General features: G+C 42.4%; 1 protein-coding gene across 1 annotated transcript; it reads left to right on the forward strand.

Annotated features, from left to right (window-relative positions):
• Positions 1-6,007: 6,007 nt before the first annotated feature.
• On the forward strand, positions 6,008-16,882 carry LOC311292443 (serotransferrin-1-like). Its single transcript, XM_084412112.1, has 17 exons — positions 6,008-6,122; positions 6,206-6,357; positions 6,454-6,556; positions 7,797-7,979; positions 9,766-9,898; positions 9,984-10,036; positions 10,159-10,325; positions 10,497-10,644; positions 12,689-12,837; positions 12,936-13,032; positions 13,129-13,149; positions 13,273-13,434; positions 13,547-13,697; positions 13,802-13,869; positions 13,973-14,160; positions 14,392-14,551; positions 14,683-16,882. The coding sequence occupies exons 1-17, from the start codon at positions 6,086-6,088 to the stop codon at positions 14,712-14,714; spliced, it is 2,004 nt and encodes a 667-aa protein (XP_084268238.1). The 5' UTR covers positions 6,008-6,085; the 3' UTR covers positions 14,715-16,882.
• The last annotated feature ends 1,357 nt before the right edge of the window (positions 16,883-18,239 follow it).

Here is an 18,239-nt window from a genome sequence, read left to right on the forward strand (position 1 = left end):
TCAGCACCCTTCCTGCCTGAGCTCCACGCTGAGCTCTCTAAATCCTGGAATGCGCCATTCTCCGCCAGACTCGCCAGTTTCCTCGGCTCTCTCCCAAGTGGACGGAGCCGCCGAAAACGGCTATTTTGGTATCCCCGCCGTTGAGGAAGCTGTGGCAACGCACCTTTACCCGCCGTCTGCTAGATGGCGCTCAAAGTCTGCCCTGCCGTCCAAAGCCTGCAGGACTACTTCAGCTCTCGCCGGCCGCGCTTTCGCCGCCTCCGGCCAGGCTGCTTCCGCCCTGCACTCAATGGCTATACTTCAGATCCTACAAGCCGACCTCCTCCGTGATCTGGACGAGAAGGGCTCGGATCAGTCAGCTTTAACGGATCTGCGCAGCGCTACGGACCTTGCGCTCCGTGCTACCAAGACCGCTGCACAAGCCATCGGCAGATCTATGGCCACGCTCGCCGTCATCGACAGGCATCTTTGGTTGACGCTTGCGGATATGAGTGAGTCAGAGCGCTCTGTGTTTCTCAATGCCCCACTCTCGCCCACCGGCCTCTTCGGCCCTGCAGTCAGCGGGATAGTGGATCGCTTCTCAGAAGTACAGAAGGCGTCGCAGGCTATGAACCTCTTCCTGCCCCGCCGCTCGAGCCCAGCCACAGGCCGCTCTCAGACTCAGCCTCCTGTGCGCAGCTCTACACAGCGCTCTTCCCGGCCTCCCAGCACTTCGCAGCGACGCCAGGGCGGCCGCCCTAGGTCGCGCTCGACCAGCCGTCACAGACCGCCGCCCTCCCGGGGCCCGCGGCCCAAGATTGCGTTGAAGTCGGAGCCCGCGAAGTCCTCCTAGCATCTCCAAGGAGGAAGAGATGGTTAAGTCCCGCTACGGCCGGACCGCCATCAAAGCGCCCAGCTCTGTCAGTCCCCTCTATTCAGGCTACTGCAGCAGCTTACACCGCAGCCAACGAGCCAGTAATACCACTCGCTCGCCTGCACACAAACGCCGTTTTCACGGCGACCCAGATAAATCTCAAAAAGAGTATAAGTGCTTTAAGTGTAGAAAATGTGCCCACACCCATGTGCTCACTGCTTCACACAAGTACGGTTCCCATGGTAACGCGCTCAGAGCGCTCTCTCATAAAGCGGACACACGCCGCTCGAGTATTAAGTGTAGTAAATGTGCCCACAACTCTGTGCTCACACCTACCCGCTGCTCGCTCTGCCACTCAGTTACCTCAAATTGCTACGGCTCAGGCCGAAGGGATGTTAAGTGTAGAAAAAGTGCCCACTCCCGCGTGTTCACTGCTTCACACAGACAGGGTTCCCATGGCAACGCGTCCAGAGCGCTATCTCTTAAAGCGGAAACACTCCGCTCGAGCAGCAAGTGTAGTAAATGTGCCCACATCTCTGTGCTCACACCTGCCCGCTGCCCGCTCTGCCATACGGGTTACAGACCCTCTAAAGCTCCCAAACACTGGCCGTGTTATAAGTGTAAATCCTGCGCCCGCTCACGAGCACGCGCACCCACTTTCAGACACCATAATCCCCACGCCGCTCTCGCGCCAGGGGTGTTTGACAGCAAATCGCGCTCCATCCTCCGGGATCGAGCTACTAAACGCTGTTCAGCTGGCCAACTCTGTTTATCAGCCCCCGTGTCCGAGCACCGGCGGCCTCTCTGATACAGGTTCCCCATCCCGCGCAGTGCGGCGATCTGAACCCAGAGACCATTCGACCCCTAGCTATGCGTGCAAAAGCATGGGAAGCTATTCAGGGCGCGTCAGAATGGGTGCTGAACACTATAAGACACGGCTATTCGCTTCAATTCGCTCGTCGCCCTCCACGCTTTCTAGCACAGACGGAGACGAAAGTGAGTTTAGAAGCAGCGCACCTGCTTCATGCAGAAATAGCAAAGCTGCTGCGCAAAGGGGCCATAGAACAGGTTCATCCTTCCCTGAGCGAGTCAGGCTTTTACAGCCGTTATTTCCTCGTTCCCAAGAAGGACGGAGCATTAAGACCTATTTTAGATCTGAGACATCTGAACAAGGCTCTCGTGAGACGGCCGTTCAAGATGATTACAACCAGACAGATCCTTGCGCAGATCCACCCAGGAGACTGGTTTATCTCTCTCGATCTGAAAGACACGTATTTCCAGATCCAGATAGCTCCCCGTCACAGGCCATTCTTGAGATTCGCCTTCGACGGTCGAGCTTATCAATACACAGTCCTGCCGTTCGGCCTGTCTTTAGCACCCCGTACATTTACGAAATGCATGGACATGGCTCTCGCTCCCCTGAGAAGTCAGGGAATGCGAATTCTGAACTATCTGGACGATTGGCTTGTTCTAGCACAGTCAGAGACAGAACTTGTGTCTCACAGAACAGCGCTTCTCAGCCATCTGGAAGGTCTGTGTCTATCGGTCAATTGGACCAAGAGCTCGCTCTCGCCCCGTCAGTCAATTTCCTTTCTTGGAATAGAACTGGACTCGGTGGCTATGACGACCAGATTGTCGGAGCAGCGCGCGCGCCGCATCCGTCTCCTCGCCACATCCTTCAAAAAAGGCAGCCGGGTTCCGCTGAAAGCATTCCAGCGCATCCTGGGGCATATGGCCTCAGCTGCGGCAGTGCTTCAGCTGGGCTTACTGCGCATGCGCCCGCTTTAACGCTGGCTGAAAGCGCACGTACCCCACCGAGCCTGGGCGGCCGGCGGCTCGCTAATCAGAGTGACTCAGGGCTGCGTCTCAGCCCTGCAGCCCTGGCTAGCAGCCGAATGGTATCACACTGGAGTGACTACGGGAGTGATCTCACACCGGAAAGTTGTCTCGACAGACGCATCCAACCTAGGTTGGGGAGCGCTCTTCGAAGGCAGACCGGTCTGTGGCCGCTGGTCAGACCAGGAGAATCTCCTACACATAAACTGTCTAGAGATGCTCGCGGTCGAGAAAGCGCTCAAACACTTCCTCCCATTCCTCCATGGTCACCATGTTCTAGTTCGCACGGACAATACATCAGTAGTGGCCTATGTGAATCGCCAGGGCGGTGTCAGATCAAAGATGCTCTGCGCCCTGGCAGAACGCCTCCTCGTTTGGGCTCAGCACTATCTGCGCTCTCTGAGAGCATCGCATGTGCCTGGCCATCTGAACGAGGGCCCCGACAGACTGTCCAGGGACAACGTTCCCCCTGGGGAGTGGTCTCTACACCCCCAAACAGTCCAGTCACTGTGGCGCCGCTTCGGCAGAGCGAAGGTCGACCTCTTTGCGTCAATAGACAACGCTCACTGCCCAGAATTCTTCTCAAAGAGCAAGGACGCGCTGGCCCAGACATGGCCCAGCGGCCCGCTATATGCTTTTCCCCCGGTCTCTCTGCTGCCTCAGGTCATCAAGAGAGTCAGGGAAGCGCGCCACACAGTGCTCCTCATAGCCCCGTTCTGGGAGAACCAAGCTTGGTTCCCGGAACTCATACAACTGGCAGATTCAGCCCCTTGGCCGATTCCGGTGCGGAGAGACCTTCTCTCTCAAGCCCGCGGCTCGATCTGGCATCCCCACCCAGAGCGTTGGTCTCTGCATGCGTGGAGCCTCAACAATTACACGCTGATCTACCAGAAGGGGTGATGAACACGATCATACAGTCTAGAGCTCCCTCCACGAGGCGGCTCTACACGTCTAAATGGTCGGTGTTTAACAAATGGTGCACTGCCAAAGGGCTCGATCCACAGACATGTGGGGTTTCGCAAGTTTTATGCTTCCTTCAAGAGCTGCTGGACGCGGGCAGGTCCCCCTCCACGCTCAAAGTTTATGTCGCGGCCATTTCAGCGCTCTCTGTCTCAGAGCCGGGCCGCGCATTAGGAAGGAACGAGTTCGTCATCCGCTTCCTTAGAGGAGCGAGGAGGATGAACCCCCCGCGACCCCCTTCGGTTCCTATGTGGGATCTTTCACTGGTCTTAGAAGCCCTGAAAGCACATCCCTTTGAACCCGTGGAATCTGTGGATATGAAATACCTCACGCTCAAAACCGTTTTTCTGATAGCACTGTCTTCAGTCAAACGTGTGGGAGACCTTCACGCGTTATCCATTAACGCCGCGTGCCTCGAGTTCGGACCCAATGACTCTGAAGTTATTCTCAGGCCGAGGCATGGGTACGTTCCCAAAATATTGGGCACTCCCTTCAGAGCGCAGGTCATTTCTCTCTCAGCCCTGCCGATTTCTGGCAACGAGGCAGATAGTAATCTCCTCTGCCCGGTTAGGGCGTTGAGAAACTATATTTCTCGCTCTGCCGCCTCCAGGCGCTCAGAGCAGCTCTTTGTTTCGTTTGGTGGGCGCACCAAGGGTCTCGCCGCCTCGAAACACACCCTGTCCAGATGGATAGTGGACGCTATCGCGGTTGCTTATGCGTCTAAAAACCTGCAGTGCCCACTGGGCATTCGAGCGCACTCCACCAGAGGCATGGCCTCATCGTGGGCGTGGTCCAGCGGGATTCCCATTCATGACATTTGTGCAGCGGCAGGCTGGGCCTCCCCCTCCACATTTGTTAGGTTTTACAACCTGGAAGTTCCCGCCCTGCAGGCTAAAGTGTTATCAGTCTAAGTCTCACGTAGCCAGCCCACTGTCTGTGCGCGGGTTACGTTGTATGATTTAGCTCTACTGGTTGAGCTGCACTACGTGGGAAGTGTCAGTTTGGACCGGCGAATGTGCTTGTTTACTGTGCTATTTGGCCGCCCAGCTCCGCTATCGCGTTCCCCGGGCTTTCCCTGGGACTCATTCAGAGGATGCTGGGCGCGCGCACGGCGTTGACAAGGGAGTTCCCGATGCGTAAGCAACTTACGCAATACGAGAGAACCTCTCGTAAGAGAACGTACTCGGTTACTGACGTAACCTCTGTTCTCTCTAGAGAGGGAACGAGTATTGCGTAACCCGCCGTGCTCACGCCACGAGCTCATTTCGCTTCATGCGACAGAAACCAGTGTAAGCAGCCTCTGAGCCCTGTTTATATACGCTAAGCCACACCCCTAATGATGGGCTGTGACGCATTAAGCGCGCCAAGCGCGCTCATTGGACGTGACGTCACGCCTAGGGCTCAGCGATAGGCTGCTGCAGTTGCCGCAGAGCAGCCAATGGGCACGCGAGTCGCCTGCCCTAGGTCTGCAGGCTGCCGCACTGCGTTGACAAGATTTTTAAAAATTAAACACTGGTGTGATTTCTGTGATTTAGTAGCAATGTTTAATCTGGACACCATCACTCTTCTGACATACCCCCCCAAAAAAAGGCTTTTTGGTTTATTTGCTGAACTTCTATCAGTTTGTACTTTACACTTTTGCATTGAGTAATATTTACAGTGTACAAAAGTCAAATACAATCCAATCAACTGATTGTATAACTTCTCAACTGATCAACTAATTGTCAACTTCTAAGCACACACATGCAACGGTCTCTGAACAGAGACAATGTTTACTCTGGGCAAATGTCTTTACAAATGATGGTATCCACCATAAGATGAGTTAATCATGTCAAGGAGCATGTAAGGAATGTGAATCTAGACTGTGTTTGGATAAATCAACACACACTTTTATGCTGATGCATACAGCAGTAGGGGAGACTTTACCTTAACTATAAGTTTTGAGTTAAAAGTCCAGTTGCATAAATGTGGTTTTGCACTCAAAACTACAAACTACAATTTCAATAATCATATTTTTGTTGTGCATGTTAAACTAAAAACAATAAAATCACACTAACACACTATATTGGATATATAATGAAGGTAGATTTTAATGAAAATGTGATTTTCTAGGTGAATGTACAGTATAATTGTACCGTTCTACTATTTATTTATATAAAAGAGAAAGCTAATGTTTTTTTTTTTTTAATTGTTCGACATTAACATTAGCTGCACCAGGGAATTTCCATGGAAAAAGAAAAAGAAAATGGCCACTTTGCAAATGTGAACTGGCTCACTGCCTGCACAAGCAGATATTGAGAAATGAGCAAACGATGATGATGATGATGATGATGTCTTGTGTTTGCCTGACCCAACCCACTAGTGCTTCCAGACCTCCTATAAAAAGCCTGTTCTCTCATGTTTCCTCCTACCAGAAATCCCTGGTGACGGCCTAATATGAACATCCTCCTCATCTCATTGCTGGGCTGCCTTGGTAATTCTCATCTTTGATGTTGTTATTTTCATCTTCAGTTCTTATTTAATCATTGTGTTTATCACTGAATGTTTTCTTTGCAGTTGTGGCACTGCCCTCAGCCAGTGCTCAGAAAGTCAAATGGTGTGTGACAACACAGAAAGAGCTGGATAAATGCAAACACCTTACAAGCAAATCAGCAGATCTTGAGTGTGTTCAACAGCCTTCTATAACTGACTGCATAAAGAGCATCGAGGTAATAAAACGTGTATTGTTTTACCTCACTCACCCTTGGGGGTTTTGTTCAGTCTAAACTATAGCATTTTCCTTAAATTGAATATATAATTCACAGAAAGGTGAGGCAGATGCTGTAACTGCTGATGGACAACATGTTTACTTCGGTGGACTCAAACCTTATGAACTCCGTCCTATCATTGCAGAGAAATCTAAAACAGGTAAACATTTTATTGTGGTGTTGATGAAGAGAATATATACACACACAAATGTTTATTTTTAATTTTTCATGAAATAATTATTATAATTCATAATTCATGGAGTTCAATGAATTAGATTTCGAACATCTTCATTTATCATCATAACCTATAGACCAACTGAGTATTATATTTCAATCTAAATACAAGGTTTATTGCTAATTGACAATCAAACGAATTAAAAATATAAGTAAAAAGATGTAGCCTATTGTGTAATTCAGATGGATCATTAACAATGAGCAATGCATTTTTTACAGTATTTACTCATTTTTGTTAACGTTACTTTACGTTACTTTAACGTTTTTTTTTTTTTTAAATGCAAGAGTTTATAGAATTATAGACAAAATCTTTAAAAAATCTAAAAAAATCTTCTTGCATATGTGTTTTTTGTTGAGCATCATATTTGATACATAAGGAGAATATGGAGCTCATACTTGAGGAGGAAAAAAGTGCAGTAGCTGATGTTAATATGCAAGAAGAAATTCCGATAGCTTTTAAAGTTAATCAGTGAGATCTTTATAACAGTATAGCTTAAAATGCGCACACACACACACACACACACACACACACACACACACACACACACACACACACACAACAATCCATCAGACAATAGAATGTTGTAGATTGTGTTCAACAGGTTTTTCAGCACAGTTTTGAGCATGTTGATTATTTAAATACCTTAGAAATGTGCGTATCAAATATGATTCAGTTGGCTTTATAGAGGTAATAAAATACAATTCATTGTTAGTTCATGTTTGCTCAGGCCCATTAAATAATTTGAACAGACACAACTTTTGAATGTAATAATGCATTAGTAAATGTGGAAACAAATATTAACTAAGATTAATGAATGCTTTAGACATATTTTTAATTGTTAATTCATGTTAACTAATATAGTTAATGTTAACAAATGGAATCTTATTGTAAAGTGTTACCAATATTTGATTTAGTATTTCACATTAATGACACTTCTTCAAATAAATAATAATGACACAATGATGGTCATGGTTTTCATTTGTGCTATAACAACTATGTTAGCAAATGTTTCCATTTGTTTCCTTTAATAATATATTGTATAATGCGTCATCTTCCTGTACATGCTGAAATCTTTTCTAAACATGTTTCAATTTAGCAGTGAGTGGTTTCTGTCAGATGTGTTTTTGAGTCTGTTCCCCTCCTCTCTGCTTCACTTCTTCTCTAGAGCCCTGTCATGCTGTAGCTGTGGTAAAGCGTGTCACTGACTTCAGTATCAAAGATCTCAAGGGAAAGACTTCCTGCCACGGTTGTTATCAACGGCCTGTAGGCTGGGATTTACCTATTGGACGACTGGTTAGAGACAGGATAATTGACTGGGATGGTCCTGATGACATGCCTCTTGAGAGGGGTAAGTTTGGCTCTATTTGGAGATCATATGTGGATTATTATTATATGGCTCTCTGAAATACTGGCATTTAGTGGCCTGGTATTTCCTGATATTGACAGTTGTCCATGGTAACGCTGTATATCAGTCCACTCATCCATGGAACTGAAACCAGCAGCACTTACTGTATGTGTCTCTCGTATCACAAAACTGCCGCCATCTTGAGTCTCATGTATCTATTGTTCTAACAATAGCCTTTAGAGGGCTTCAGTATGCTGTAATATTGGTGCAGTGTTCATCTTGTTGCTAGACCAATTGTTTTGTACATGGACTTTTTTTTCTTTTTCTCAGAGACAGCTTTTAAAATAATATACAGGAAAAATGCTAAAATAATTAAAAACTCAAATCAATATTTTATCATTTATTTAGGCAAGTAGTCGTATGATAAGCTGGGATAATAACGGTAAAAATAAAAAATATAAACATTAGATGAAAACCTTAAACTTAAAAAGCTTAAACAAAAAAACGAACTGAAATTAAAAAAAAGTTGAAGTTCTAAAATACTTACGAAAAGTGAAATAAAATTTAATTACAGTTTTTCTGAATTGCTAAAACACATTTCTTGAAACCATCACTCACTTTCTCAAAACCTTAAACACAAAACCAAATTTTCAAACCACATTCAGAGAACATCTGACGACTCTGGCAAAATCAAAACCATTTTATCTGTGCTCAAAATCAAACAATGCTCTCAGATCATACACACAGCGTGTCAATATCATAAACACTACAGATATACACACTACATCAAAAATGGAGAACACAGAATCCTAAGCATGCAGTTTACAGAAAAATTATTTATTATATTGTAACAAAGTAAACAACTTTTGCAATTAACGTAAAAAAGTATAGTAATGACAACTTGCAGTAGTAAGGTGAATAAATTGTATACTGTATGCACTACAAGTATTGTACTGAATATTGAATAGTATTGAATGTCTGTATATTCAGTACTTGCATACTGTGAAAATACAGTGACCCAACTGCAAAAGACAAAAAGGTTACAGTAAAAAACTCTAAATGAAAAGCATGTTACAGTACACTAAGGTCAGTGAGAGAGATTGATTCTGCTTCAGCATCGTGTCTTCATGTTGGTCCGGCCGGAGGAGTTTCTCCAAATCTCAGACAATGTCATCTCAGGCAAAGGGAAAAACCCTAAAGCCAGATCTAGCCTTGACAATACTGTCCGCACCTTGCTCGTTCTTGTCCTCATCCTCTTCATGCGTGTTCACCTCCTCTTACTCATCTTCTTCCTTCTCTCCCTCTTATATTGTTTCCATTGTTTTGGTATCAACATTCATTGCAACATTTTGAGTAAATTTTGGGACTCTGAACTGACTTGTATTATGTACAGTTTGTTTGGCCACATCATTAGAAATAAGTGTGAACAATTTTGAGTCGTTGTGTGTAAACGATGACAACTGTGTTGTAGTTGTGTTTAACTTTTGCCTGCCTGTGTTTAGCGTTTTGAATCAAAAGTGCATCACAGTGCAAAATGTGTTTTAGTGAGTGAGAATGTGTTTAGAGTGTGTGTGAGATTTGCAAACAGTGTTTAACTACCTGAACTTGTTAATGTTTTACAGAAAGAGTGATTTATTCGACAAATTTGTTTAGGCTATTGAGAATTTGGTTCAGAGAATGGGGTTTAGTGTTTTAGCAATTCAGAAAAACTGTAAATGTGATTTTTGGAAAAATTGTTTTGTAATTCATGTATAACTGAATAATGGGGCACTTTTTTTGTGTTCTCCAGCTGTGTCACAGTTCTTCAAAAGCAGTTGTATTCCTGGAATACCAAAAGCCGTATATCCAAACCTGTGCTCAGCTTGCCAGGGTGACTGCAGCTGCACACAGGGTCCACCTATAAACTGCCAAGAAGCTTTCCAGTATGAGCCTTCCACACTAATACACTCATATTTCCATTGTCTTCTCTCTGTATAAACAAAAATATAACTCTTGCATCCTTTCCAGGTGCATGAAAAGGGGTGATGGAGACGTTGCCTTTATTTGCCATGTAATCCCAGGTGAGTGATATCTTTTGCCAAAATCTAAAATATGATCGACTGTCACAAAACTGTTAAAGATATTAGAGTTGTTGCAGGAGGTTATGATTCCAAGGTTGCTGATTTTCTTGTCTTATCCTAAGTGAGTGAGAGTGAGAGACAGGACTACCAGCTGTTGTGCATGGACGGCACTAGGAAAGATGTTGAGCAGTACAAGGACTGTCACCTCGGCAAAGAGCCTCCCCGTGCTGTCATCGCCCACAAGGATGCTGATTCACAGCGCATTTATAAAGCCCTTACACAGGTTCCGGTATGTCATTGCAATAGATGCTGCATCAGTAACTTTTAATTTCTCCATACTACATTATTACTAAAGAAAGACTCTGTCATTGTTTTAAGAAAGTGAGAAATATTGATCTAAATCTAGATATTTCACCCTGTAACTCAGGAGACAATGAAAGTCTCTTGTTATGTTCAACAGGATTCAGATCTTTTCTCTTCTGATGCTTTTGGGGGTAAAGACCTGATATTCTCAGACTCTGCATCTGGCCTGGTGGAGCTCCCAAAGATCACAGACTCCTTCCTCTACCTGAAACAAGATTTTTATGAGGCCATTCGTGCTCTTAAAGGTGACACAATTATACCAAAAATACATGTGAATGTATACAGTGTGCCAAAAAAAAAAACATTGGGACAATGAAGCCACACATTAACATGCATTAAACAACATTTATTTTAATTATTTAGCATGCATTGAAGGGAAAAACAATTGTCATCAGTTACTTACCCTCATGTCGTTTTAAACCCACAAGACTTTTGTTCATCTTCGGAACACAAATGAAGGTGTTTTTAATGAAATCTGAGAGATTTCTGTCCGTCCATTGACACTTTGGGCACTATTTTAACGATCTGAAACGCAAGTATCAAGCGCGAAACGCAAGTAACTTTGTGGGCGGGTCTTGGGCGCTGTTGCTATTATACCGGCGGGATAAATGACTCTTGCGTCCGACGCAAATCTAAAATGGGTTGGTCTGAACTGAAGTAGCTTCATTATTCATAGGTGTGGTTTGGGCGTAACGTGAAATAAACCAATCAGAGCGTCATCTCACATTCCCTTTAAGAGCAGACGCGCTTTTTCCATGGCGGATTGCTATTGTAACGGCAGATTTGCCAGGCGCACGCCAGGAGCGGTTCACAGCCAAGGAGACCGACGTTCTCGTCACGGCCGTAAAAGAGAGAGAAGTTACATTGGGGATGGAGAAACACACCCAAATTAACTTCGGTTAAACAGGCGTATGATAATTTAGGTGAATGTGTAAGCTAGATGTATGCTTTTATAATAAATTGTGTATCTATCTATCTATCTTTTGTAATAATGTATGATTTGCAAAAATGAAAACTGCTGCGTCTGTGTAGATGAGAGAATCAAAGTGTATGCGCGTTGTGCACACGCTACATTGATTATGGCCAAGCATGCGCCCTTAAAATAGCATATGAATAACATGCGCAACGCGCCACTGACTTTAGACTAGGTTTTTCCTGGTCAGTGGCGGAATTGTTTTCTAAACCTGCAAAATAGCCTGAGGGAACGTTTGCGCTGGAACACGCCTCCTCTTTGCGCTGAACCGCCCCGGGGAGCGCAAGTGTATTTCCGAGTTTACCGACGTGCGTCTGTGGAGGGAAAAGTCCGCTGTGCGCGGGTGCAAAATAGGAATGATACATGCGTCAGTGTACAAAGTCAATTGCGCTGGGTGCAACATAAGGCCCTTTGACACTTCAAAAAGTTCATAAAGAGATCAACAAACTAATCCATATGATCTTTTTCTGAAGAGACATGATCGCTTTATAAGATGAACCGATTGAATTTAGGCTTTTATTCACATATAGACATTGATCAGCGAACATAAACAAGCTCAAATGTACTTGCTTGACATGTGAGAATAAACCTCATTGGTTCTTGCTGAAGCTCAAACAAGCTTCCTGCGTAACACATGAGAATGAACCTCCCTTCAGAAAATTTGGACAAAACAGCTCGATTCATATTGATTAGTTTTACGATCTCTTTATGAACTATTTGAATCATCAAAGTGGTAGTTGCGTAGGCTGTCAACGGAGGGACATATATCTCTCAGATTTCATTAAAATATCTTCATTTATGTTTCAAAGATGAATTAAAGTCTTACGGATTTCGAACGACGAGGGTGAGTAAATGAAGACAAAATTTTCATTTTGGGGTGAACTAACCCTTTAAATGCTAAAAATATATTTTATTTAGGATTTTTGGTTACACTTATTTTAAAGTGTCTTTGTTACACTGTAAATAAACATTTAAGTACTTATTATAGGGTTAGGATTATGGTTTGGTTTGGTTTAGGGTTAGTTGCATGTAATTATGCATAATTATTACTATAGTAACTATATGTAATTATGTAACAATGACACTGTAAAATAAAGTGTTACCACATTTTTTGTGTGAACTTTATGTGTACTACTGTATCTGCACACACACTAAAAAATGAGTTCTGAGAAATGCTCTAGCATCATGTGTTTGCAGATGCCCCATTTTAAGGCTGACTTAGGTGTCAAGCACTTTTGGGGCCCTGAGTTTGTAGTTCTTGACATTTACTTGAAAAGCATGATTGTATATTGTATATATGTATAATTTCTCATCAGCTGGGAGCCCGCAAGCACCGGCTCCGGACCGTAAAATTCAATGGTGTACTATTAGCCACGCAGAGCAACAGAAGTGTGACGGTTTACAGATTCCTCGTTTGGAGTGCAGAAGGGCATCATCTGTGGAAGAGTGCATCCAGAAAGTCATGGTATTGTTGGGTCACATGGATGAGTGCTGAGGTTGATGTCAATCATCTTTACTTGCTGTCCACCTGTAGGTTAATATTCTGTTTTATTTTCACTAAAGCGTGGAGAAGCAGATGCCTTTGCAGCTGATGGTGGCCAGGTATATATTGCTGGAAAGTGCGGTCTAGTTCCAGTCATGGCTGAGCAGTATATTGAACGTAAGAATGAACGCTACCTCATATTTCATGAAAACCTATTAGTCAGAATTTACATGTTTGATGAAATCTAAAATGTTATTCTCTCCTTCCTTGCAGAAAGCTGTCCCGTTAGTGGAGGCAAGTATTACATACTTCCACTTTTGTGAAGCTCTAGTCTGCATTTTCTCATCAGTTGTCTGACAACAGTTTTCTATACTTGATCCGATAATCCTGCAATGAACATTTCTGTGATGTGCACAGAGGCCTCAAGTTACCATGTTGTGGCGGTTGTGCGTAAGGGCTCGGGTGTAACGTGGAGTAAACTGCGAGGAAGAAAGTCCTGCCACACTGGCCTGAACCGCAATGCTGGTTGGAAAGTCCCAGATTCAGTCATATGTGGCAGAACACCTGACTGTACCCTATGTGAGTATCACTGAGTGTGTATTCTCAGCTGGTTACTTCATGTTTTCTATTGATTCCTTCAGATTTAGTTCATGTAATTGCATAAAATGACATTTTTGTCTTCATTTCTCAGACACATTCTTCAGTAAAGGCTGCGCTCCTGGTGCTGATCCTGCATCAACCATGTGTGAACTGTGTAAAGGAAGTGGAAGGTTAATTGGAGATGAGAGCAAGTGCAAAGCCTCTTCTGCAGAGATCTATTATGGCTATGACGGGGCTTTCAGGTAATGGACCGTAGACTAGAATGGAAAGGGAAATATGTTTTTTAGATCTGTATGCTGACTCCAATCCATAATATAAATACACCATAATCTCACTCTTCTTGTAGGTGTCTTGCAGAAAAAGCTGGTGAAGTTGCTTTTATCAAGCACACAATTGTTGGGGATTACACAGATGGTTAGTGTGGTTTACGTCGATTAATAAATCTTCACACTTTTCTTAGTGTCACATTTTTAAATATGGATTTTTCTGGTCTGGTTCCTTCTCTATATCTTTTTAGGTAAAGGACCAGACTGGGCTAAGCAACTGAAGTCAGATGAATTTGAACTGATCTGCCCTGGATCACCTGACAAAACATTCAAATTCTCTGAATTTGCTGAATGTAGCCTTGCCAGTGTGCCGGCTCATGCTGTGGTCACTAGGGAAGATGTACGCGATGATGTGGTGTCCATTCTGGACGAGGCTCAAGTGAGTTCATTGCAGTTCTGTGTAGATTCTCCTGTGGATCTCATTTTTCCTCTTTCACTGATTCTGCATTTTATCTTTTGTGATGTTGAAACTAGCACAGGTAGGAGATGTCATGTAAAGCTCCGGTCCTGTTCACGTTTTATCTACTTGTATTTAAAGCAGCATCTTTTGTGTTACTGGACCTGTTTTGAAATTTTGTCTTATCGTTAAATTCTCTCCCCCATGTTTCAGACATCAAAAAGCCTGTTCAAGTCAGAGGGTGAAAGAAACCTCCTTTTCTCTGATTCCACTAAATGCCTTCAAAAATCTACTAAATCTCTGGAGGAATTCCTGACTAAACCGTACATGGACATGATTGAAAAGACCTTCGAGACTGGCCAGGGTGTACCAGGTATAGAATGTGTCTATGATTTCCTACAATGATTTTGTTAAAAATGTGAAGATTTTATAGCTGTGTCTTGTTGCTTTTGACTTATGAAATGATGCCCACTTAGTTATTTATTCTAATGTTTTTCTTCACAGATCTGGTGAAGGCATGCACTTTGGATAGTTGAGTTCCTAAAAGAAATACACATCAACTTCAGGCCATATGAGCGTTGTCTAACATGTTTCCCCGACTAAGAATCTACATCTCTGAATCACTCTATTTCTCCTTATAAGTTACCAGTATGAGAGAAACATGATGTTCATATGTTGCAGTAGTGTCATTATAAATTATCAAACACAAGGGTAGCATTGCTGGTAAATCTCACACTCAAGAACAGAGATTGATGTGATTGGGTTTCTGTTTTATTACAATAGAGGTGAAATACATTTTTAAAAATATTCTCTGAGTATGTTTCATAATTATTGTAAGGCAAAGTACTAAGAGACATCAGTATAACCAATATAGGGATACAAAAAACATGTATGTGTAACGTAAGGATCCACTGGAGGCAAGTTGTAGAAAACCCAAGAGCATTTTATTACAAAGAAAACCAAAAAAAAAAAAACATGGTGTGGCATGAAAACTCTGAACATGGAACATGGAACCACCAAAGATCTACAGGAAACAATACTTGATGAAGACACATGGCAAACATGAGGGCTTAAAGGGACTATGTGTAGGAATTTCTCCCATCTAGTGGTGAAATTGTATTTTGCATTCAAACATATAATCAAAGAGTATAGAAGCCCAAGAGGCGAAACTCTGTTGTGCAGGGCCGGCCCGAGGCATAAGCGAACTAAGCGGCTGCTTGGGGCCCCCAAGCGAGTTTTTTTTTTTTTTTTTACATATTAATTAACTTAAACAAGTGACATAAATGAATGAATGGATTAATAATTCAAGACAAAGAAAATTCTGATTTCATGATCAATATACCTGCCTACAACTGCTGCTGTGTCTGCCAGTGTTTGAGTCATGCGCATAACCCGCGTGCATAGACAATTCGTGCGCAAAGTCACGGTAATGTTAAGCCATGTCACAAAATTTTTATTTGATCAATGATTTATCCTTTAAAATGAATGATATTCAGAACAGAACAAGAATAAAAAAATAACTATAAACAAGCCAAAACGAAATAATTTAAAGCGAAAGTGAAAGCGGCGTTGGGCTCACGTATCTCTCTCATTAATCAAAATGTTTCAACATTCGCAATGTATTTGGATGGTAAACTATTCTTTATTATAGGCTTCTTTGTACTTCACCCACGTTCCAATATCGAGGGAAAAAAATCATTCTCTTCACATGCGCAAAAATGTGCTTGGAAACATCACAGTGGAGCGGTGCTTAGGCTACGCAGTGCTGAATGGTACGAATTGTAGGCTACTACTGACTATTTAAACAGAGCAGTGTAATTTTTATATGTTGGGTTGACTATTTTATTATTATATTTTATTACGGCTATAACGAACAGGCTGCGATGTCATTGCAATGCTGGAATATGTTGTGTGTGTGTGTGTGAGGCGCGGGCGCGATCGAACAGTGGAAACATAAAAACATACTCTGTCATGTTCAAACAAGACATCATTCAAACTGCAAAGTGTTGCAAAACGTTGGAGGATATTTTGCAAATAAATTTTTTTTATATGTTTTGTGACAATTTGTTTTCAGAAGTTTCAAAGAGTTAGTAAAAGAGTAAAGAAAAAGTTAAACATTTTTATTAAGTATTTATTTTGTATTAATACATAACCTCATTGTATTAATTTATAATGTAACATTATAGACTGACATTGTGTCAATAATCGTCAAGCACAGGTGACTCCGCGTGGTGGGAGGGGGCCCCCAAATCAAATTCTGCTTAGGGCCCCCAAAAGGCTCGGGCCGGCACTGCTGTTGTGTTATGGGTAACAGTCTGTAGATGGCGCTGCGGAGGCGCGTCCGCCATTATGGACTGAAAGCTGCTGAAATCGTTAGCGCCAGCCAATGGCAAAATCCATTTTAGTAGGTGTTTATAGTTCATGTGTGCACTTGCTAGATTGCACATCTTTTTTGTACCTTTCCGCCTGTAATAGGACATTCACAGATTGTTTTTGTTCTTGCCATTGAAACGTTCACTGTGTGCACTTTCACTGAAGATGTTGAAAAAACAAGTTGTTAATATTTTTGTGATATTCTATGTAAAATATTAACTGTCTTTAGAAATGTTCATTTATAATTTTATTTATTTATTTATTTTTCCAAATCATATGGTGATGTTCACTAATTTCAAAATCAACATTTGAATAAATATCTTATTACTTATATCTTATTACTGTGTGTCTGCCTATAGCCTATATTATTTCATGAATTTCTGTTAGTCATATAACAAGGAAAATGCATAATAGAACATAAATATTGATAGATTAAAGTTTTCCAGTAATTTTATAATTGTATCTTTGCAAACCGTAAGTGGTAGGCTAATGAAGCAGATTCGGTGGGGGACATACACTTACTAAAAAGTACTATAGGAATCTTATAGTATTTTGGGACAAAATATTATAGTAATCTTATAGGAATACTATAGTAATTTGGGACATACTACAGAAGTACGATGATCATCATGAACTCAACACATGAATATTGGAAGCTGGATCATTCAGAACAGATTAAGGAAACTACACAACACAGATACATATGCTGCTGAACTTGAATACATTTCCGAACTCACTATAACCATAGATATCATATATAAACGCTAGATGTCTTATGGCGCAGTCACTTCCGGCATCACCGTTCGGCCATCTTGTGTCAGTGCTCTGTGCATTAAGGTGAATGATCAACATGCACACAAATCCTCATATCTCGCTGAAATATTGACGGATTTACAAACGGTTTGGTTTCTTACAAACGTTATTAACGTGGCTATAATTCCGAATGCTTGAACATGTATGTTATAATTTTTCATATGTATGCAGTGTATGAATGTAGTCTCATAACTACATCTCTGACGTTTATAACAAACCAAACCGTTTGAAAATCGGTAGAAAATTGAGCAAGTTATGGTTATTTTAAAGTATTTGAACCATTAAACAGTGAGCGAGTACACTGTTGCAAGATGGCCGCCACGTGCGGACGTCGACCTCCATTGGCCAGCAGCGCGCACGAGACATCTAGCCTTTATATACGACAATTCACCATGACGTCACAACAGTAATAGACGTTCTTCCGGGTGGCAAAAGCCAAAGCGTTCCTATGACAACGCTAGTAAATTGCTTGGAAAGGAGGCCCACCGTCGACAGTAAAAATGTAATAAAAATTAAAATTTGTATTAAATATAATGCATTTTTTTTATCATAATAACAACTGTGTTTAATGATATAAGTAAAAAATATAATAAATATGTAATATAGTAGGCCTACACATAATTAGCAAAATACTCTCTATAGCTCTTTTTTCTAGCCAAAATAACGTGCTATATAGCCTATCATGGTCATTAAATGGCTTTCCTGAGGTAAATGTTATGTGACAATTGTTCTCCAGCTGTTATATCGACCTTTGCGCGGTTGAAAAACACTGATTGGTCGATATTATGTATGAGGAATATACATTTAGGTAAGTTGCGTGAGAAAATGGATGTGTAGTGAGAGCGTGTGAAAAGTGACAATTGTATGAGGCGCCG

The sequence above is a fragment of the Rutilus rutilus genome, assembly GCF_951802725.1.
Source record: "Rutilus rutilus genome assembly, chromosome: 6".
NCBI lineage: Eukaryota > Metazoa > Chordata > Actinopteri > Cypriniformes > Leuciscidae > Rutilus > Rutilus rutilus.